The 23331-nt window shown below is 34.2% G+C and overlaps 1 protein-coding gene across 1 annotated transcript in view; it reads right to left on the bottom strand.

The window, feature by feature from the left end:
* Window positions 1-16631: 16631 nt before the first annotated feature.
* The window catches only part of LOC103505044 (uncharacterized protein CG43867), a 45073-nt gene continuing 38373 nt past the window's right edge, over window positions 16632-23331 (bottom strand). The window contains exons 15-21 of the mRNA XM_026820442.1: window positions 22819-22992; window positions 20716-20776; window positions 20330-20510; window positions 18727-18810; window positions 18377-18506; window positions 17671-17880; window positions 16632-17341 (exon numbers count right to left, since the gene is read on the bottom strand). Of these exons, the coding sequence (XP_026676243.1) occupies window positions 17153-17341; window positions 17671-17880; window positions 18377-18506; window positions 18727-18810; window positions 20330-20510; window positions 20716-20776; window positions 22819-22992 (1029 nt within the window). The 3' untranslated portion in view covers window positions 16632-17152. The remainder of the gene's footprint in view (window positions 17342-17670; window positions 17881-18376; window positions 18507-18726; window positions 18811-20329; window positions 20511-20715; window positions 20777-22818; window positions 22993-23331) is intronic.

Raw genomic sequence — 23331 nt, 5'->3', positions numbered from 1 at the left:
TATAGTTTTATCGTCTTATCGTCCTTGTTTGAATATTCTCTTCTTTATTCAGCGTTTATTGCTTCTGTTTTTCTGCTCTTGTTTAATTTTCAGTATTAGGTGCGATAGTAAAATAGTGTTTGGATGTAATATTTATAGTTTTATCGTCTTATCGTCCTTGTCAAATATGAAATTCAGCTCAGGGGAATTTTCATTGACATTTGAAGGGTATCTGAATGTTAATGACGGCAAATAGCTTCAAAGTCAGTAGGTAGAAAAAAATGTGTTAGTATTGAAATGGAAATACTTGCAATTTATTATAAAATTAACAGGTTGGTATACGAAGAAGAAAATAGAAAAGAAAAAGAAGACATTCTTGTCTTGTCTTGAATCGATATATCTAGGGAACCGAAGAAAAAAAAATCGCGCTAAAATATCGTGCATAACAATAGGGAATATACCTATATCCTACCTTTCCTATTGAATGCATAAATTACATTTTAGGGAGATTTATTGAAATATAAAAAATCATATTTATTGAAATATTATTTTTTATATCACTACATTCGGTATTTGGTAGGGGGAGGATGAGCATTCAAACTTCATCGATTCTGAATATCTGATTCTATGATTTTTTGAAATTTGAACTAATGGTGGATGTGCCAAATGCACAACTCTAGAAAAGGAACAGAGATTTGTTTATATTACATTCGGTATTTGGTAGGGGGAGGATGAGCATTCAAACTTCATCGATTCTGAATATCTGATTCTATGATTTTTTGAAATTTGAACTGATGGTGGATGTGCCAAATGCACAACTCTGGAAAAGGAACAGAGATTTGTTTATACGTCCTCTTGTCAAAAGATGAATTTTTCATTTTACCTATCGAGCGTACTTTTACTGAGTACCAATTTTCTCGAGTTTAGTTTTGCAATTTTTATCAGGGCAAACAGTGCGAATACGAAAATAATTTTATTAAAACTAAAATGAATAAATTGTTTTCAAAAAGGAAAAATGTCAGGAAATAGTATCTCTGTTCCTTTCTGTCTCGTTTACAATAAGATAATGTCATATTTATTTGGGATATGGATTATCCCATATTTATTATGTCATATTTATTTGGGATATGGATTATCCCTTTTCTTCTTCTTCATTGAGCCACGTAAATGATGAGAAGGGTTAAAAATAATGAAGTCCCTTTTTTTTTTTTTTTTTTTTTTTTTTTTTTTTTTTGTTTATAATTCATTTTGAGCATTGGGATTTTTTTTCGGACCCGATATATTACAAGTATATAGATATAGGATATATTTTAGAAATTTTGTACTCATTTTTATCTGCGGTGAGTAGGTATTTGCCAGTCGCGTTGCCCTGTTAAGGAGCTTTGTAGGTTAATTAGAGTGGATGGGGATTCAACCTACTTGGGATTGGGGCATTCTTCAAGGTCGTGTCTTTAAGTTTTTCATCTGTTGAATCGTTGTGGGGGAAAAAATCACCAAGGTGGGCGGAGAAACTTGATTATTTCCGAGTAGTATTAGACACCTAATTGTATACCTTGATTTGATTTAATTAAAAATGTAATAAGTGTCATTGATGGTTTGAGATCGAACCTTATGAAAACTGCTTGGGCAAAGTTTGTCTCAGAAAGATCATCAAATCTGACTTGGTACGTGATCGGGTACTTCATAAGCTCCTCCTCTCTAAGACATAGAGACACTCTACATACCAACCTACCTGTAAGTAGGTAAACGCGTTATAGCCAAGCCATAGGTATATTTATATTCTGAATATGAGAGAACTGAAGTTTTTATCTAGTTTAATTGTTTCTAAAACCGATACGAAGATCAAGTTTTCAATACTGATTAGTTATTTTTCAAGATAGATATCTAAGGTCGTCAGCATCTAGGATAGGGATGTTAGCTTACCACAGTCAGCTGTCTAGGAGATATAACTATAAACAGTCATATACCAAGGATAATGTTGAGGATTTCTTTCCAGTCGCCAATTCTTAGTTTCCTCGTCTCAGTTTTATTTACTTTGGTTGTCAACATCTATTAAGATGGAGGAGAAAAATGTCAGGAAATAGTATCTCTGTTCCTTTCTGTCTCGTTTACAATAAGATAATGTCATATTTATTTGGGATATGGATTATCCCTTTTCTTCTTCTTCTTCTTCTTCTTCTGTTCCTTTCTGTCTCGTTTACAATAAGATAATGTCATATTTATTTGGGATATGGATTATCCCTTTTCTTCTTCTTCTTCTTCTTCATTGAGCCACGTAAATGATGAGAAGGGTTAAAAATAATGAAGTCCCTTTTTTGGGGGGGATACACCTGGTTGTAACATTTCTTTGTTGAGAAATGTTACAACCTAACTTTCTCTTGGTTTTGTCCCTTAAATACTTGTAACTGAGTGTCACTTCCTACACCTAACCACAAAGTTGAAATCTCAAATCGGTAAATTCCAATAGGAGATGAAAGATGAATTTTTCATTTTACCTATCGAGCGTACTTTTACTGAGTACCAATTTTCTCGAGTTTAGTTTTGCAATTTTTATCAGGGCATACAGAGCGAATACGAAAATAATTTTATTAAAACTAAAATGAATAAATTGTTTTCAAAAAGTACCTTTTTTGGGGGGATACACCTGGTTGTAACATTTCTTTGTTGAGAAATGTTACAACCTAACTTTCTCTTGGTTTTGTCCCTTAAATACTGGTAACTGAGTGTCGCTTGGTACACCTAACCACAAAGTTGAAATCCCAAATCGGTAAATTCCAATAGGAGATGGATTAACAAAAGAAACGACAATTTTGGCTTATGCCCTATTCCGTACTTTACAAAAAGTCTGAACAGACCAACAAATACTCGTAATATTCTAACTGTGGAAAGCTATCTTTGCTGTCTTAGCACCGTTCATGCTTTCTATAACAAAAGAAACGACAATTTTGGCTTATGCCCTATTCCGTACTTTACAAAAAGTCTGAACAGACCAACAAATACTCGTAATATTCTATCTGTGGAAAGCTATCTTTGCTGTCTTAGCACCGTTCATGCTTTCTTATGAAAAAATTTCAGGACACTATGATTTGTAAATTGTAATGTGTAGTTTTACATACGGTGCGCTTATTATGTTGAACCATCTGAAGGCATGCATGAAACCCTGTAGAAAGGGCTGAGGGCTGACATTCAATACCCTTGCTCGATGAAGAGAGAACATACCAAATAATTATAACTTCCAGAATAGTAGGTACCAAGTAATTAATTTTCTGGTTGGGTTAATAAGGTGCAGTCTTTTTTTACGAGTCTCATTTTTTTCTTCTTGACTTTTTTAAAATATTTTATTGCTGGATGGATCTCGAAGTTTATTTTTTGAAACAGTTGAACGACGAGCTTATAGATGTGTGGCAATTAAGAGAGGACACTATGATTTGTAAATTGTAATGTGTAGTTTTACATACGGTGCGCTTATTATGTTGAACCATCTGAAGGCATGCATGAAACCCCGTAGAAAGGGCTGAGGGCTGACATTAAATACCCTTGCTCGATGAAGAACATACCAAATAATTATAACTTCCAGAATAGTAGGTACCAAGTAATTAATTTTCTGGTTGGGTTAATAAGGTGCAGTCTTTTTTTACGAGTCTCATTTTTTTCTTCTTGACTTTTTTAAAATATTTTATTGCTTGATGGATCTCGAAGTTTATTTTTTGAAACAGTTGAACGACGAGCTTATAGATGTGTGGCAATTAAGAGAAAAATGCATACAACCTATCATAAATATTAATAAAAAAAACTTCTGTCTCAATGCCAAACTGCAGTACTCCAGAATGGGTTTTGCAAAGGTGGACAAAACGTGGCGCCTTACTTCAAGTACAGAAAAAATAAAAATTAAGAAAAAAAACTATTGTAAATAGATGAAGCTTTTAGAAATGTTGTAAGGGAAGAGTCAAATAGGAGAGAAAAATCCTAAAACGATTTTAAATGCTGAAGAGAGATCTTGATTAAGAACCCAACGTACCTACGACTTGACTAAAACAATGAAATTATTTCTATTGTAAATAGATGAAGCTTTTAGAAATGTTGTAAGGGAAGAGTCAAATAGGAGAGAAAAATCCTAAAACGATTTTAAATGCTGAATAGAGATCTTAATTAAGAACCCAACGTACGACTTAACTAAAACAATGAAATTATTTAACATGTGTAAAAACAAAGCATAGTAATCCCGTCCGTAAAACGAAAACAGTTAAAGGTGTAAAACACTGTTGACCAAAACTCAAATTCTCATTCATGTCACTATAGGGGACTGGAATAGGCTTGCCGTTTTATACCGTTGAGAATTTACGTTTATATGATACCTGAATGTCCTTAATAAAGGTTTCAAGATGAAAGAGCATATCAAAAATCTCACCTCCATGTTAGAGTGATGACAAAAATATGAATGAAATGATCCAAATCTTTGACCCATGAAAATCATTTATTCTCATTTCAAAATGCAGATTTGTGTTTTTACTAACTCTAAACGTGATTCAGACTTATGTGGCGTATGGTACAGGTGGGCCAATAAATGGTACGTTTTTTAGGTGGGCGAATAAATGGTACACTTACCCTATTGTGTAAAAACAAAGCATAGTAATAAAATGCTGAATAGAGATCTTAATTAAGAACCCAACGTACGACTTAACTAAAACAATGAAATTATTTAACATGTGTAAAAACAAAGCATTAGTAATCCCGTCCGTAAAACGAAAACAGTTAAAGGTGTAAAACACTGTTGACCAAAACTCAAAATTCTCATTCATGTCACTATAGGGGACTGAAATAGGCTTGCCGTTTTATACCGTTGAGAATTTACGTTTATATGATACCTGAATTGTCCTGAATGTCCTTAATAAAGGTTTCAAGATGAAAGAGCATATCAAAAATCTCACCTCCATGTCAGAGTGATGACAAAAATATGAATGAAATAATCCAAATCTTTGACCCATGAAAATCATTTGTTCTCATTTCAAAATGCAGATTTGTGTTTTTACTAAATCTAAACGTGAAAAAAACTTTGGATTTCAATTTTCAACCCTTTAAAAAATAAATCGAAAAAGATCTGAAATCCCTTTACCTTGAATTGTAACCCTTTCTTTCATTTGAAATGGGAATGATTTTTGTGTGTCCATGAACATTTAACATCGAAGGTGAGTCACAAACTATTTGGTAAGTAGAAGAAAGCTAAACCATTTTTCGAAGACAGCATCGGCTGATTGTTCTTTTACCTTGAATTGTAACCCTTTCTTTCATTTGAAATGGGAATGATTTTTGTGTGTCCATGAACATTTAACATCGAAGGTGAGTCACAGTCACAAACTATTTGGTAAGTAGAAGAAAGCTAAACCATTTTTCGAAGACAGCATCGGCTGATTGTTTTTGGTGAAATTGTACTGATTTTTGTATATCATTTCTATCAATTTGATGGTCTAATATTTTAACTGCTTCTTTTATCAATAAAAATCTTTACCTACCACACGTAAGCGTACATGAGGGCTTGTTTTATGTTAGTCTCATTTTTTTCTTCTTTTTTACCGTGGACGATTATTTCTTCTCATCATTGTCCTGAGAAAAAGTTGTGTTTCCGACATGATTTATTCTGCACACGTAGTGCAAATAGGATAATATCGACGCGACGCGCGACGGGCAGAATTAAATCTGTATCGTTTGTGTCAAAAAAAAGGTTATACGGGCTAATGGTAAAAGAAGAAATTTCAACTTTGAAACTAACAATCAATGGGTAAAGGTATTCTTGAAGAAAATTCAAACCTCCTTTTCAGTGAAGAGTGAATCAATAAAGACGTATGCCCAGAGTGACTAACATGCACACATTTTTTCCAAGTCCTTTTCTCCCGAATGCCCTGAGGCGGAGATTAATCTGCAAACCTCCTTTTCAGTGAAGAGTGAATCAATAAAGACGTATGCTCAGAGTGACTAACATGCACACATTTTTTCCAAGTCCTTTTCTCTCGAATGCCCTGAGGCGGAGATTAATCTATTCCTTTACAAAAAATAAGAAGGGTGTTGAAGATTGGAGATGAGAAAAAAAGAATCCTACCTGAATATAAATTTCTATCTGAGAAACAATTTCACGAGAATCGACCTGAGGTCTTTGGGTCCCAACTTCTAACCCAAACCGATCCCAATCTTGACGCCGGCAAAATAATCATTTACATTGTACGTGCTTGGGGCCTTCTGTTGTTGATTCAGGAGAGTATCATTTGAACCTGGTAAAATTTATGTGGATCTTGGATCTTGGACGGAGAAGTCAGCAATAATGTTGTGAGAATGCGAGCAGGACACATCTTCAAGACTTAACAATTTATCTGTTGTTGGATCATTCTCACCTTGTAAATAATGTCATCTTATCTCAATAAACTAAATTTTCTTTACCGCCCAAATCGCGCCATTTATCACCCAAAACGCGCCAATTTTCAATCAACAGATTCTGGTATAACATGCCTATACTTTTGCTACTTAAAACTCACAGTTTTGCATGTGAAAAGCCAAAACTTAAAAACCACCTAGATAGATATTGGTTCAAATGAGAGAAGGAAAAAATCTAATTCTCAACGGCCTACTCCCCACATGTCACTCAAATTATTTTCACCATAAGTTTTCAGTAAACTTAATTATTGTTCAATTAATCTTATTCGACGAAAAATTAATTAGTAGGACGGACATAATTAGACATTAGACGGGAATAAAAAGTACACCAGATCAAAGCAAATGAGCAAGCAATCAGTGAGAATCTAATGAGAAATCATGGCTTTCCTCCTTTCGTTGGTTCCAAAGAGGAAAGAAGTACATACTTCAATATCATAGAAAATATAAAAATAAAAGACACTTTTTGTTCTGGATTTCAAAGAGATCTTTAGCATACTTGAGTGAATTCTTTCCAAGTTCCTTGATATGTGATTTTTAGGTTTACTGTACTTTAATATTTCTCAAGAAAATTAAGTCATTATTTGTTTTCTGTTAAAGTCTCGGTGATAAAAGACGTAATATTTACTGTACTTTTAATATTTCTCAAGAAAATTAAGTCATTATTTGTTTTCTGTTAAAGTCTCGGTGATAAAAGACGTAATAAAAAAATGGGATCTACGAGTAGGTATGAGCAAATACAATGTTAACGTGGATTTTTCGAGAGAAATTTCAGTTATTTTTTTCTCTACGGTATGTCCAGAATTTTGAAACTTTCAACGTAACCATTTTACTTCAACATTTTCATCAGTTCAGTCGGCTAGTTGAGCTTACAATAGAATATTTTGAACCGTTTGATGTTTTCAATGGGTGCTACATTGCTACAATTCTTAGGTAATGATCTTAAATTTCAACTCTGGTTGAGTACCTAGTTTACAAAGATTAAATCCAAAATATTAATGAGTATCACACAGGGAAATACTCAGAAGAAAAAGAAAAATTCCGTTGGTCCTCATTTTTCCTGCTCTATGACTTTGAAACATCACCCAAGAAAGCGCAACTGATCTATTATCTATTTCTCCTCTATACTCGGGTGTTCAAGAGATTTAGGTATTAGATTATATTTTTTGGACGAAAATTTTGTCGTTTATTCCCTTTACCTTTTTATTACTCCAGAATTAAGAATTAAAAAGGAAAAAAGAAATTAGTGAAATATTTTCGTCTGATAATTTCCCATAATCACCTAGTTCCTAGATTGAGATGCTCCACATCAGTAGTTATACCCTGAAAACTAGGTGAAATTTACGTATTTTAAAATATTGCTTTTGCCAACATGATTGGTCCTACAAATATTTGCAAAATCTCCACAAGATGTCATAGAATTTTAAATCTAGATACCTAGTTTCGTCTGATAATTTCCCATAATCACCTAGTTCCTAGATTGAGATGCTCCACATCAGTAGTTATACCCTGAAAACTAGGTGAAATACCTATACGTATTTTAAAATATTGCTTTTGCCAACATGATTGGTCCTACAAATATTTGCAAAATCTCCACAAGATGTCATGGAATTTTAAATCGTAGATACCAATATTATCAAATGTTTCATATTTTACACTTCTCTTGTAAGACAAAACACCTGCCTTCAAGAGACCGGACTATAACAAACTTGCCTTTTTATTATAAATATTATTTAAAAAATGGCCGAAATATTTAAAATTAGGCAGCTTTGATTATTGCATAAGACTTTATTATATGTCCCAACCTAAACGACCTAGGTAGGTTGGAACTTTAAACATATTAGGACCATGTTGAGCTCTCTTGGGTTCAAGAGTAAAAAACCAAACTCTTGTACTTAGGGGGTGATAAAAAATTACACCTGGCGATCAGATGTTCTTTTTTATGAAATTAATTATAAATCTAATAACTATAATATGTTCTGATTATCTCTAGAACAGGGTACATGATCAGTACTATTTTATCCATTAAAGTAAGGTGTACAAAAATTCACCCTAAAAATTCTAAATTGTGCTTCATTTGCACGCTTTGAATAGGTATAACAAAATACTAGGGACGTCGATAAATTGTTCTACTCCTGAGCAGATTGCATTTAGCGATAGTAAATTAAATTCCTTGTTATCATTTCTAATTTTCATCCTGAGTCTTAAATTAATTAGATTTATTTGATTCATTGTAAAATTTGTTTTCATGCAAATCAATTATCTGATATGGTCATCTTATAAACGAGTGTGCAATCAGAGGAATTCTAAGTGTACCTACCTAATGAACAGTTGCCCGTAAAATTAAATTGGTTCTTCCCATCCAAAAAAGTAAAAAGTTACTCTCAACAACATACTTTACAGTTTCAAATCAATTATCCTTAAATTTAAAATCGAACACTAATCTTATAGCTGGAAACGACTTGAAGCTCTAAGCTGAGGTAACTCCAAATTAAACATGCCCCCAACACGTTTAACATTTTAATATGACGGTAATTATATTGGGAGCTCTAAATAGTTGAAATACTTTCCACGAGACTTGAAGAATGTACTCACTAAAAATAAAGTACCTAATACATCATTAATTGCATTTAATAACACAGGACAGCGGTTTCTATAAAGATTAATAACTGTATCAACTGCAGTACACAAACTTCTAATAGCTCCTTAGAGCGTCTTTAATTTGGATACAATTATGTGAACCAGGCGATTTTTTTTTTATCAAGACGTGATGTTTTCAATGGGTGCTACATTGCTACAATTCTTAGGTAATGATCTTAAATTTCAACTCTGGTTGAGTACCTAGTTTACAAAGATGAAATTCAAAATATTAATGAGTATCACACAGGGAAATACTTGGAGTCAAGTTTAGAAAAAGAGGCCGAGGTCTCCGAGGAGCCTGTATGTCGACAATCAGCTGGAGGAAACAAAGGTCTTGGCCCCACACTGACTGGCGGGCATAGGAACCTTGTGTGTTGCTTTGAAGCCTGGAGTGTACCTTTGCCTTTGAATTGTCTAAATCTAAAGGTAAAATAGAAAGGAATGAAATAGATAAATAATGAACTGCTCTCATTGTTTGCTTTATTTCTTTCCCCGAGTTAATTTCAGTTTTATGAAGTCCTATAAAAGAAATTTCATAATGGAAAAGGAGAATATCAATTCTATTCTGTAAAACTCTAAAATAAAATACATGAATAGATTTTAATATAGACCCAAGGTAGGTAATTTTCTCTATATTGTACCTGAGATAATGTTTGAAGAAAACAAATAAAACTCGAAAAATTTACCTGTAGGTGCTATCAGTTTTATATTTGTCTAAAAAAGTCAGGAATGATAAATTTTTATATGAAGGAAGAAAAGAGTACCTAACTAGGGTTTAAGTCAATGAAAACTACTTGTAAATTTAGTGAGAATTTCATTCTTTCATTAAAAAAGGCAACTCATTGATATCAAAATATTGATGTATTGAAAACGTCTTTTCTATAACATGTTACATTGTCTATCGTAGACAGTAAACATCATTAATTGCATTTAATAACACAGGACAGCGGTTTCTATAAAGATTAATAACTGTATCAACTGCAGTACACAAACTTCTAATAGGTCCTTAGAGCGTCTTTAATTTGGATACAATTATGTGAACCAGGCGATTTTTTTTTTATCAAGACATATTGGACTGGCATCAACTTTATGAGCGCAGATCCAAACTTTTTTTGGGTGTCCAAATTAAAGCAGTTCTTATAATAAATTATAGCAGTGCAGTGTGTGGAGAAGTGTGGTCTCAATACTAAACAGTACTGAAAAATTAAACTAAAGTTTCCGTCTCTAGAGAATTTAATTTTAGTCCTTGTTTGTCGAACTGTTGATGTACCCTTTTGAAATACCGGAAGTTTCTTTCCAAGCTAAAAACACAAGTGCAGTGTGTGGAGAAGTGTGGTCTCAATACTAAACAGTACTGAAAAATTAAACTAAAGTTTCCGTCTCTAGAGAATTTAATTTTAATCCTTGTTTGTCGAACTGTTGATGTACCCTTTTGAAATACCGGAAGTTTCTTTCCAAGCTAAAAACACGTCTTTTGATGTTTCCAGAAGTTGCTGTTTAAAAAATAAAGAAATTAACAAGTCAATCACTCAGAAACTCAATTCACTAAAACCACCACAGGACATTTCCCTGTTATCTCACAAGATAACTGTTAGTGAAGAATCAAAACATCCCAGACTTCATTCAATTCTTATTTATCTTCCAAAATTCATTGATTGATAATCGAAACGTTCATTTTTACTTTTTTTCATCTGTCTGCTCGTCTGTATTTTAGATCCACCTGTCCAAGGAAGGGCGTGCGCGTAGCAGATTCAACATATCCATCATTGTGACTTCAAAAATACTGATAGAATAAACTTACACGAAAAAAAAAAAAAAAATGAGGGTAGTATTCAAATATCAGACAGACAAACTGTCACATGAAAGATAAGAATGGGGGTTTTTCCAAAGTCTGTGGTCATAACTTATATCGTGATCGTGCCACGATATTATTTAACAACGACTCTTAAGACGACTAATATAGTCTTTCACAGAACTACAGAACATTTTGTCTATTTAAACAGTAGTTTCAGGTGCGCGTGTCATGCAAATCGGATTCAACAGTCTTTTGAATCTGGAATATAAAAGGAACACTTACCGCCAATTGTACCGGTGAAGAGATCATTGGAAATTACACGCTCGCAATTCAATTAGGAAAGATATTAGTCAATTTGAATAGGCATTTCGCAGTCCCTCTTAGAAGACCTACAGCGTGCAAATAATCACGTGAAAAATATTTTCAACCATGACGATTCCCTCACAAGTTGCAACCACTGCCCCTTGACCTAATTTCATGCCAAAAAAAAAAGTGCATGGAGGCACCCAACGAATATGGAATTTTATGAATGGCCAGAATGATGGTGCATAAAAAATCTCATTTATTATTTTAAAAAAGTGCATGGAGGCACCCAACGAATATGGAATTTTATGAATGGCCAGAATGATGGTGCATAAAAAATCTCATTTATTATTTTTTAGCCAAATAATTAAAATTTAATAGTTTGTAGTTGAATTGCAGCCGAGATAATGAGTCTGAGATACAATTTTAACTGCTTCTTTTATCAATAAAAATCTTTACCTACCACACGTAAGCGTACATGAGGGCTTGTTTTATGTTAGTCTCATTTTAAGCAACAGATTTTTTTTTTTTTTTTTTTTTTAAGTACAGGTGGTAGTTTAAAGTCAGTGAAAGTTACCTTTAGGTGGATACCTACCTTGGCTAACATTGACAGAAACTTTGGAGCAACAAAGTTTTCAGCTGTGCATATATTTTGAATCTTATATGTTAATTTTTACTGGTTTACAGGTGTTTTACTCTTTGGCGAATGGACCAATCATTACGAAAAAGTTACCTAGTAGTTCGTTTAAGAACAAAGAAATATTCCGAAAAGCATTTCTTTCTGGACTAATCTGTTTTACCTACTATCGATACAGAATTATATTTTTCTACTTTTTTCAGAAAGGTTATAACTTTATTGAAACAATAAGAAATTTTTAACGAACACCCAAAAGATTTTGACTAATTTTCGAGGTAATGAAAGACGGAATACAAACAGAGATGTAGAATAACATCTAAAGGTTATAACTTTATTGAAACAATAAGAAATTTTTAACGAACCCCCAAAAGATTTTGACTAATTTTCGAGGTAATGAAAGACGGAACACAAACAGAGATGTAGAATAACATCACCCAATTACGATAGAAGATCCCTTCTTCGAAATTGATGAAAATATCAAGCAGACGGAAATGGTCAGCAATGCATGCATCTGGAATCTCCTTGGGTTCAACCCTTTGAAAATAAACAAGCATCCAGGCGCCACAAACATTTGAAGAAAAAGAAAATAAAACCTCAAATATAATTTATACGTTTAAATTCATTAATCTCATAATATTTTCGTGACCTGCAGCTATATAAAATAAGTTGAGTATTTGTTAGACCCTATAATATAATATTTTGATCATCTGCATACTTATCATGGCCACGCTTAAGATTCTGTGAAGCCTGATGCCAGACTCGAGACTCGATTCGTATGAAGATACGATCTCTTCGGTTCTTGTATTCTCACGTAGACCCTAATAACACGGATGTTCAAATGTTGAACAAGGTCAGGATCCTTTTGAAAACCAAATACTAATAGAATATTAAACCCATGAATACTTGAGCACTTGCCTATACGTATACTCGCGGATAAAATTGGTGGATGTGTCAGATTCACCATCTACAAAAGAACAGCTCGATACAACAGACCCTAATAACAGGGATGTTCAAATGTTGAACAAGGTCAGGATCCTTTTGAAAACCAAATACTAATAGAATATTAAACCCATGAATACTTGAGCACTTGCCTATACGTATACTCGCGGATAAAATTGGTGGATGTGTCAGATTCACCATCTACAAAAGAACAGCTCGATACAACTCTCAAAGTAAACCATCTAAGAATTAATAGTCTGATGCAACTCCCAAGGAAATAATGATATTGTATCTTACACACGTAGGTACTAATGAAGTAAAATTGGTGGATGTGACAAGTTTACCACTAAACTAAATTTGTAAGAAGGTCTAGTCCGATATTCATTCTATCAACCTTTGTTAATAGTCTGATGCAACTCCCAAGGAAATAATGATATTGTATCTTACACACGTACTAATGAAGTAAAATTGGTGGATGTGACAAGTTTACCACTAAACTAAATTTGTAAGGAGGTCTAGTCCGATATTCATTCTATCAACCTTCGTCCTCTTTGATGGAACTTGCCCATGGAATCGAAGAAAACACGGTTATTCAAAATGAACTTTAGGACAAAACAGGGTACTCAGGTGATACCTAACAATAATTCTCTTTAGGTTTTTTTTTTAACATCTGTATACCCTCAGGATTTGGTAGTCGAACCTTGTTTATGTGTACAACTACTTTTTTTCACTTTACCGCCGATCTTTTAACAAAAATGTAATGTAAGCCCCTTTCGGTTCCGAAAATTTTTTGGTCACGGTTGTCGTTAATTTATGAAAAACCAAAATTTCTAATGAATCAAAAAATGACACCCAATGATTTGCAAGTTTTTGAAAGAACTGTATAGGGTCTTTCTGTGAGAAACTTGACACATCCACTAATTTTCATCACTTGTCTTCCACCTTTGACGAAAAAGTTACCTAGTAGTTCGTTTAAGAACAAAGAAATATTCCGAAAAGCATTTCTTTCTGGACTAATCTGTTTTACCTACTATCAATACAGAATTATATTTTTCTATTTTTTTCAAGTCTTTGAATAGTGCCAAGAAAACCTCTCAGGAATTCCATAAGTAGTCGAACCTTGTTTATGTGTACAACTACTTTTTTTCACTTTACCGCCGATCTTTTAACAAAAATGTAATGTAAGCCCCTTTCGGTTCCCAAAATTTTTTGGTCACGGTTGTCGTTAATTTATGAAGTTCCCATTTTGAAATGACGTCGCATAGCTGAAACAGATCAAAATGGTCAGTTTTCTCTTAATTTTGACATCCACTAGCCAAAGCCAAATGTCAGCCTAAACAATTATCCTAGTTAGGGCTGATTGAGAGGCTGACGAAAATTCCGACCCCGTCTGTAGGCGAAGAAAAAGAAGAAAACTGTTGCCTCCCAAGAATATACCATGACGTAAATTTTGAGCTGTAAAGCTCATATTTTATTATAATTGTAGTCATATTTTTACATTCCTACATGGCTATATTTTAAATCCATTATAAGTTGACAGGATACTTACCTTTAGTTTATCCATAAGTATTTTAAGATGAGTTTCAATATAGGTAGTTTAAACTTGAAAATCGGATTTAGAATCCTACCAAATCTCAAATAGAAATTAAGCCATAAAAAAACGAGTGCCAGATAACTCAGTTTACTTCTACAATGTTGCAGATTTTAAAATTTGATATTTTTTTCAATTAAAGAAATTCAAATTAATGTAAATCTACCACTGTGGTCTGAAACATTCCATCAAGTTTAAAAATATTAAAAACCAAACCCGGAAACATTTGAATCTCGACAGTCAATTTCAGAGTTCAATGTTTGCAGGAATTCTTCGATGGTTGTCGATCCGTCAAAGCCCGTCACCTGTAAAAAGCAATAACTTCTTTTAGTTTCTGTCTATAGATTTTAATTTCTAAGCTTTTTTTCCAAGATTTAAAAGTACTCGCCTATCACTTGTACCAGCTCTTAGATCTTCTTAGACTACTAGCTCAATGTTGCAGATTTTAAAATTTGATATTTTTTTCAATTAAAGAAATTCAAATTAATGTAAATCTACCACTGTGGTCTGAAACATTCCGTCAAGTTTAAAAATATTAAAAACATATATTTTCAATAATTTTGTCGAAAATATTTTCGTTAATAAAATTCATTTTAATGCCTAGTAAAATTACTTGTAATAAACTAATGATCTAATCGTATTAAAATCATAAAATGATGTTTTTGAGAAATTAAATGATTTTGTGAGCTAAATTAACACGTTAAGAATTTCGGTGGTTTCTGAGGTTGTTTCAGAAGCTCTTCAGTACTTGAGTCATTTTAGGTTTGGGTTTACCCACAATAAGTTTTCAGTAAACTTAATTATTGTTCAATTAATCTTATTCGACGAAAAATTAATTAGTAGGACGGACATAATTAAACGGATATCGTATTTCTAAAAAGTACACCAGATCAAAGCAAATGAGCAAGCAATCAGTGAGAATCTAATGAGAAATCATGGCTTTCCTCCTTTCGTTGGTTCCAAAGAGGAAAGAAGTACATACTTCAATATCATAGAAAATATAAAAATAAAAGACACTTTTTGTTCTGGATTTCAAAGAGATCTTTAGCATACTTGAGTGAATTCTTTCCAAGTTCCTTGATACAATTAACACGTTAAGAATTTCGGTGGTTTCTGAGGTTGTTTCAGAAGCTCTTCAGTACTTGAGTCATTTTAGGTTTGGGTTTACCCACCATAAGTTTTCAGTAAACTTAATTATTGTTCAATTAATCTTATTCGACGAAAAATTAATTAGTAGGACGGACATAATTAGACATTAGACGGGAATAAAAAGTACACCAGATCAAAGCAAATGAGCAAGCAATCAGTAGGAATCTAATGAGAAATCATGGCTTTCCTCCTTTCGTTGGTTCCAAAGAGGAAAGAAGTACATAGGTACTTCAATATCATAGAAAATATAAAAATAAAATACACTTTTTGTTCTGGATTTCAAAGAGATCTTTAGCATACTTGAGTGAATTCTTTCCAAGTTCCTTGATACGTGATTTTTAAGTTTACTGTACTTTTAATATTTCTCAAGAAAATTAAGTCATTATTTGTTTTCTGTTAAAGTCTCGGTGATAAAAGACGTAATAAAAAAAAATGGGATCTACAAGTAGGTATGAGCAAATACAATGTTAACGTGGATTTTTCGAGAGAAATTTCAGTTATTTTTTTCTCTACGGTATGTCCAGAATTTTGAAACTTTCAACGTAACCATTTTACTTCAACATTTTCATCAGTTCAGTCGGCTAGTTGAGCTTACAATAGAATATTTTGAACCGTTTGATGTTTTCAATGGGTGCTACATTGCTACAATTCTTAGGTAATGATCTTAAATTTCAACTCTGGTTGAGTACCTAGTTTACAAAGATGAAATTCAAAATATTAATGAGTATCACACAGGGAAATACTTGGAGTCAAGTTTAGAAAAAGAGGCCGAGGTCTCCGAGGAGCCTGTATGTCGACAATCAGCTGGAGGAAACAAAGGTCTTGGCCCCACACTGACTGGCGGGCATAGGAACCTTGTGTGTTGCTTTGAAGCCTGGAGTGTACCTTTGCCTTTGAATTGTCTAAATCTAAAGGTAAAATAGAAAGGAATGAAATAGATAAATAATGAACTGCTCTCATTGTTTGCTTTATTTCTTTCCCCGAGTTAATTTCAGTTTTATGAAGTCCTATAAAAGAAATTTCATAATGGAAAAGGAGAATATCAATTCTATTCTGTAAAACTCTAAAATAAAATACATGAATAGATTTTAATATAGACCCAAGGTAGGTAATTTTCTTTATATTGTACCTGAGATAATGTTTGAAGAAAACAAATAATTTTTCCCCCCCCCCCCCTATATTTAATTATTTCTAATTAGCTCCTTTTACAAGAGCGCATGACATACGTTAAATACCAATTAAAGCTTGTCAGAATCAATAAGTAGGGAGCAAAATCCTACAAATAAATTTTATCAGTTAGGCAAAAACCATCTATGCATAAATCAGACAAACGAGATATGGTACAATTTATCACATGGAATACAATACAACACATGGAAAATACATGGTAAATCTTTCATAACCTACACGTAAGAAATAGATTTATAATAAACATGCTAAAAAGTAGGTATAATTACCTAGATATGACTGACTTCCACACCAAATATGCTTTATGAAATCTTAAGAGAAATAATTGGCTGAAGAATCAATTCTCATCAATTTTCAAGAGATTTTATAAATCTAAAAATCTCCCCTTTTTCTCACGCCTGCACACATTGAAAGAAAGATTGAAATTTTAGGTATTTTTGACAAAAGATCGATGAAGATATTCCCAAGAATTATTTTCTTATTAAAACTTGATTGATCTTCAAATTCAATATCATAAAGTAGCGTCCAGGAAATTGCTTTTATATTTGAGTGTATCAGTCCGGGAGAGACCTTGCTGATCGGATGTTGTGCATTTCAGTAGATCTGGAGATTGAATACTTCGGGTGAGAGTACCACAGGGCGTTCCACCATGTCCGAACGCGTTCATGTAATCCGCTATTAGGAGGGTGACTTCGAGGATCTGAAATAGAACCAGACGAATGGAATGAGAATTGACAGAATAATATAGCGTCGTCGGTGTCGAATTCCAAATCTAAAGGCTCTTTAATTTAACAGGACACAGAAATACGAGTAGAACATATGAAAATAGAACCAGACGAATGGAATGAGAATTGACAGAATAATATAGCGTCGTCGGTGTCGAATTCCAAATCTAAAGGCTCTTTAATTTAAAGGGACACAGAAATACGAGTAGAACATATGATTTGACCCATGTATTTTGTTTTCTCGTGCCTAATTTTGTGCTTTATTGTTTATACGAACTTTTAAACATGTAGCCAGGATACTAACCTTGGCTTTACTCAGAACGAAAAGCAATTTCTGTGACGTTGAATGATCGGCCGTACTGTATACCAGCATGAAATCATCCTGACTTCCACCGAACGTCAAGATATTCGAGTACATGAAGCGGGATAACGTTTTCATGGTGCCAAGTTCTAGAAGAGACACTGCATCCTCTGCCACTGCAAGCCACACCACATTGCCTTCACCTGTCTTGAACTGAAAAACAGACAAGATGAGTTATAAAATTAGAAAATAATAAATAGATGTCAACACCCACTCTCCAGAGATGATGGTATTGTGAAACCCCAAACAAGGAACCCGGATCATCTTCATTTTGGAATAAATTTTCGGTTTTATGACGCACTCGGATTCCTGCAAAGCGCGGTTCTATTAATTAGCAGAGGACCAGTTTACAAATAGGAAATTTTTATAGTCGGAATTTACAAGGAAAAATATTTGGACCTGATTAGGTTATATATTTGCGTTATTTTTTTCAGACTTACTTTGGCTTGAAACAAGGAGGCTCCACGGATCATCTTCATTTTGGAATAAATTTTCGGTTTTATGACGCACTCGGATTCCTGCAAAGCGCGGTTCTATTAATTAGCAGAGGACCGGTTTACAAATAGGAAATTTTTATAGTCGGAATTTACAAGGAAAAATATTTGGACCTGATTAGGTTTTATATTTGCGTTATTTTTTTCGGACTTACTTTGGCTTGAAACAAGGAGGCTCCGAAGTAAGGCCACTTTTTGGTGCAATTCAGATAGATTCGGACGCAATCCAGCACAGTTCTCCCCTTGAGTGAGAGCCATTTCTCTTGCAATTTGCCTTGGAGCTCCCTGAGAAAATAATTGAAAAAGTCAAAATATTAGTATTTTATTATTTGATTCAAACATTAATAAAATTACCTACTAAGAAAGCTCAAGAGTAAATAAACTTATCTTAATCTTGTAACAAAAAGCTTTGGACTGATATCAATAATAAAAACAAATTGTAAAGAAAGGAGCTGAAGATATTGGAATTGTAGAGAGGGAAGCAAGTTTAAATTAATGATTATACGAAGGCTTTACTTCTCTTCCGCCATTCTTGATTGTTCGTTCCAATGCTCTCTCACAATACGCGGCATACTTGCCACATTCAGTCCTGCAAAGTAGGTGTGTAATTAGAAATTCTTCAAATAATTTTCAACATTAACCAAGTATCTACCTACCTACTCACGAAGTACCTCATAAATTTATGAATATCTAAATAAAAATTGTATCTCTGTGCAGTACCTATGATACACGTTTCCGTAGGCTACCCAGATATCCTCAGTCTCAGAGAAATGTCTTTTGTAGTTGCTGTGGTCTTTTCTTTCTCTGCTTTATACCTACCACAGACAAACAGACAATCACCCTCACTCTAATGTTGACCAGAATCAATATTGAAAAATTTGATTTGGTTAAGTCTCAGAGAAATGTCTTTTGTAGTTGCTGTGGTCTTTTCTTTCTCTGCTTTATACCTACCACAGACAAACGGACAATCACCCTCACCCTAATGTTGACCAGAATCAATATTGAAAAATTTGATTTGGTTGCGATGTTATTTGATTTGGTTGAGTCTCAGAGAAATGTCTTTTGTAGTTGCTGTGGTCTTTTCTTTCTCTGCTTTATACCTACCACAGACAAACGGACAATCACCCTCACTCTAATGTTGACCAGAATCAATATTGAAAAATTTGATTTGGTTGCAATGTTATTTGATTTGGTTGCGATGTTTGGTTCCGATCATAACCGACCTAACTAGGTTTTTATTTGTCTGTCATTTTTAATAGCTATTCCCCAATAATGGAACTAATTCCAGTGACAGCATAAGCGGATATTGGTAACAATTTACGAAGAAAAAGGAAAGACAAGGAATTAATAAATGGAGCATAATAGAATGCATACATTTTCATACAAATATAAAATAGAATTAGTTTTAGAAAACCTTACGGAGACATAAACTAATTTTTTGATATATTTTGAATTATAAATCATTTTTTTCTAACTTCCATATCCCAAAAACCTTTTTTCAAAAGAAGGAAAAAAGTGAAACGGAAATAAGACAGAGAAAGAATATTTACATTTTTTGTACTGTTTGTAAGTTCCTGTGGAGTTTTGGAGACAAATAAATTCATCTTATTTTAGTATCATTTGAAACTTTGTATTCAGTTTCTTTTGTAAGTAAATATGGAGATATAACAAAATAACGGAGAATAGCGGTGCTTTAAGAAAGCATCCTAAATACATAGAAAATAGATTAAATGTAAACTTTGGGAGTACCTAAATAATTTTAATCTAATAACAGCTGCAGTGCAGTGACACATTTTTATTTTGCTGTAATGTAAGACCAATAAAAATAAAGATCACCGAGTACTTACTTCATAAGCAGGTATCTAAGTATCGATTAATACCTAGGTAGCTGACGGTCAAAAATCCGAGTATTTCTTTCACGTAAAACTAACTAAAAAAAAGTGCAAGAATACTGCGAACGATATTGATTTCTCCAGGTCTTATACATAGCAAGATTGAAGAAAATGGTCAGGCATTTGATCTGACTCAATTTACTGAGTAATCTTCTGAAAAAAATAGTTCTTTTTTATGACTCACCTGTTCTTTACACGTCTCTATGTCGAACTTACTTTGTATCTGCGTTCCTTTGAAGATGCAGCTTCAAGTACCACAGCAACTTCTTATTGCGGGGTAAGAACAAGGAGACAGCCAGCGCCAACAGTTGCCAGCCCTGAATAAAGACGGATGGCGAAGGGTTGGACTTGGAATCAGGCACGGACGGTATTTGAGAAGGCGGGATGGCAACGGTAGGTAGCGTCCAAGAAATTGCTTTTATATTTGAGTGTATCAGTCCGGGAGAGACCTTGCTGATCGGATGTTGTGCATTTCAGTAGATCTGGAGATTGAATACTTCGGGTGAGAGTACCACAGGGCGTTCCACCATGTCCGAACGCGTTCATGTAATCCGCTATTAGGAGGGTGACTTCGAGGATCTGAAATAGAACCACAACGGTAGGAGATTCTGTACCCGTAGCGTCACACGTGAACAGGGATTGAGTGGCACAAAGAAGTAATTGCTGAAATAATGGAAATGGCCATTTACGTTTTCGATCTCTGATTTTTCGTCTTTTGTATTGTTTATTTAGACTCTTTTCTTTAATTTCTACTATACGAATCGTAATTTTACAGTTTCAAAGTTTCAATTTCTTTCTTCCCATCTGGTCGTCGCGTTGATTATGTTGCCTTGATGACTGTTTACAATGACATGTCCAATGAAAGTCTCTTTGAAAATATCTCCTTGAAAATTCAGTGAATTTGTAAATGGTATTTTTGTTCATTATGTTTGAAAACGTTCAAATTGTTGGAATTGTATCCAAGGTGCCACGTGCCCCTTTTCCCCAAGAAACATCTGCTCCTAAAAGTGTGCCTTGGACCCTTTTGAATAAAAGTGTGTGGAAGACTAGAAGATCTCGGTAGGTTCTTTGTTACAGGATGCAACATCCGAGAAACCATTAATTCTTGAATGTTGGATTCCTATAATACCCCTTGTAACTAGTAGGCAAAACGCCATTCAATAAAGAACCAGAGAATGAAATGGGGAAAAATAATATCACATTGAATGTTTCACTTGGAGCACATTGCATACCTAAATGTATTTACAGGCGGCCATAGGATTCGTTTCATCATTCGACCTTGCTAACGACCTTTGAAGAAATTTTGCTACTGCAGATGTTTTGGGGGAAAACAAAGAAGGAAATGTACCTTTTTTATGGCTTACTAAATAGTTTACCAATCGCTAAGTTCGAGGGCTTTTCCCACCCTTCTAATTACAGTCGAACCTGTCTAAGTGGGAATCCAAGGGACTGACAATTTTTCCCACTTATCCAGGTTTTCCAGTTAAAAAGTTTCCCACTTAGAGAGGTTGCCGATTTCCTAGTCCCACTTATAGAGGTAAATGTGAACACTGGTTTGGAGGAAGAGGAATCTGTCAGTAAGGGTTACTATGCTTTCCTACAAATTCCCACTTACAGAGGTCCGCTGAAGGCTCCGGACCTAGGAAAAAGGCAACCTTTCCCACTTACAGAGGCTCCGGACCAAGTATCTAGAAAAAGTCATTCCCACTTATAGAGGCTCGATTTTCCCATTTAAATAGTTTTTTTTAGTAAAAAATGAAGGGGCCACGATTTTTTTTCCGAGTTATACAGGTTTCCCACTTAGACGAGTCCCACTTAGACAGGTTCGACTGTATTATTTTTATTAGATATTTATTAATTTTTGTGGGAAATTTTGCTACTGCAGATGTTTTGGGGGAAAACAAAGAAGGAAATGTACCTTTTTTATGGCTTACTAAATAGTTTACCAATCGCTAGGTTCGAGGGCTTTTCCCACCCTTCTAATTACAGTCGAACCTGTCTAAGTGGGAATCCAAGGGACTGACAATTTTTTCCCACTTATCCAGGTTTTCCAGTTAAAAAGTTTCCTACTTAGAGAGGTTACCGTTTTCCTAGCCCCACTTATAGAGGTAAATGTGAACACTGGTTTGGAGGAAGAAGAATCTGTCAGTAAGGGTTACTATGCTTTCCTACAAACTTCCCACTGACAGTGGTCCGCTGAAGGCTCCGGACCTAGGAAAAAGGCAACCTTTCCCACTTACAGAGGCTCCGGACCAAGTATCTAAAAAAGTAATTCCCACTTATAGAGGCTCGATTTTCCCATAAACAGTTTTTTTTAGTAAAAAATGAAGGGACCACGATTTTGTTCCCAGTTATCCAGGTTTCCCACTTAGACAGGTTCGACTGTATTATTTTTATTAGATCCTAGCCGAAACCTGTCGCTTCGCTCCGGATTTCTGCTAGTAAATCCTCAAGGCATGGCCGTTCATGCCACTCATCCATTTAATGGTCTTGCTCGACGTAGCTTAACAAAAACGTACCGGAAAATAGCCTATAACCTTCACGGGAGTGCAAGCAATAAGTTGACAAAGTTTCATAGCAATCGGATGAGCGGTTTGGCCAGGCATAAAGTTCGATCAAACACACACACACAAACAAACAAATATTCATTTTTATATAGGTATTAGATAATTTATTAATTTTGGTGTGAATATTTTCCAACTTACTTGGACTCCATGTTTATGGAGCACATGTTTGGACGTTTGCTTGACTAGAATACAGATCAGTTCATCCTGCAGTTCAGGATAGTCGAGACATTGCTGCAGTGCATTCTGAGCTAGCACGACGTGGTAGTCAATCCCTGCTGACTCTACAGCTACTGCAGTGAATAATTGAACACTCTGAAATAAAGTTCAATGAAAAGTTAGATTTCGTAGAAAAGAATAGCATATAAAGTCCCTTTACCACAGCAGTCGAAAAAACACAGTCGATGTCTACAACATGACACTCCTTGTAACAGCCAGAGGGGTCTAAAATTCAACAAAAATATATCAAGCGCAAAAAACTATTCGTGAAGGAGTTAGGGCCACCTTTTTAAAGTATGTATTGATTTAGCCTGTGACAACAGGCTAAATAAAGTATTTGACTTTAATCACTTGAGTAAATATTTATTTTCTTCTTACTTTTTGTAATTTTGATGGTTGGAGGCTCCGAAGTAAGGCCACTTTTTGGTGCAATTC

Source organism: Diaphorina citri, unplaced genomic scaffold (assembly GCF_000475195.1).
Source record: "Diaphorina citri unplaced genomic scaffold, Diaci psyllid genome assembly version 1.1 scaffold147, whole genome shotgun sequence".
Classification (NCBI taxonomy): domain Eukaryota; kingdom Metazoa; phylum Arthropoda; class Insecta; order Hemiptera; family Psyllidae; genus Diaphorina; species Diaphorina citri.
The sequence above is the reverse complement of the archived record's forward strand: the minus strand, read 5'-3'. Positions and strand labels throughout refer to the sequence as shown.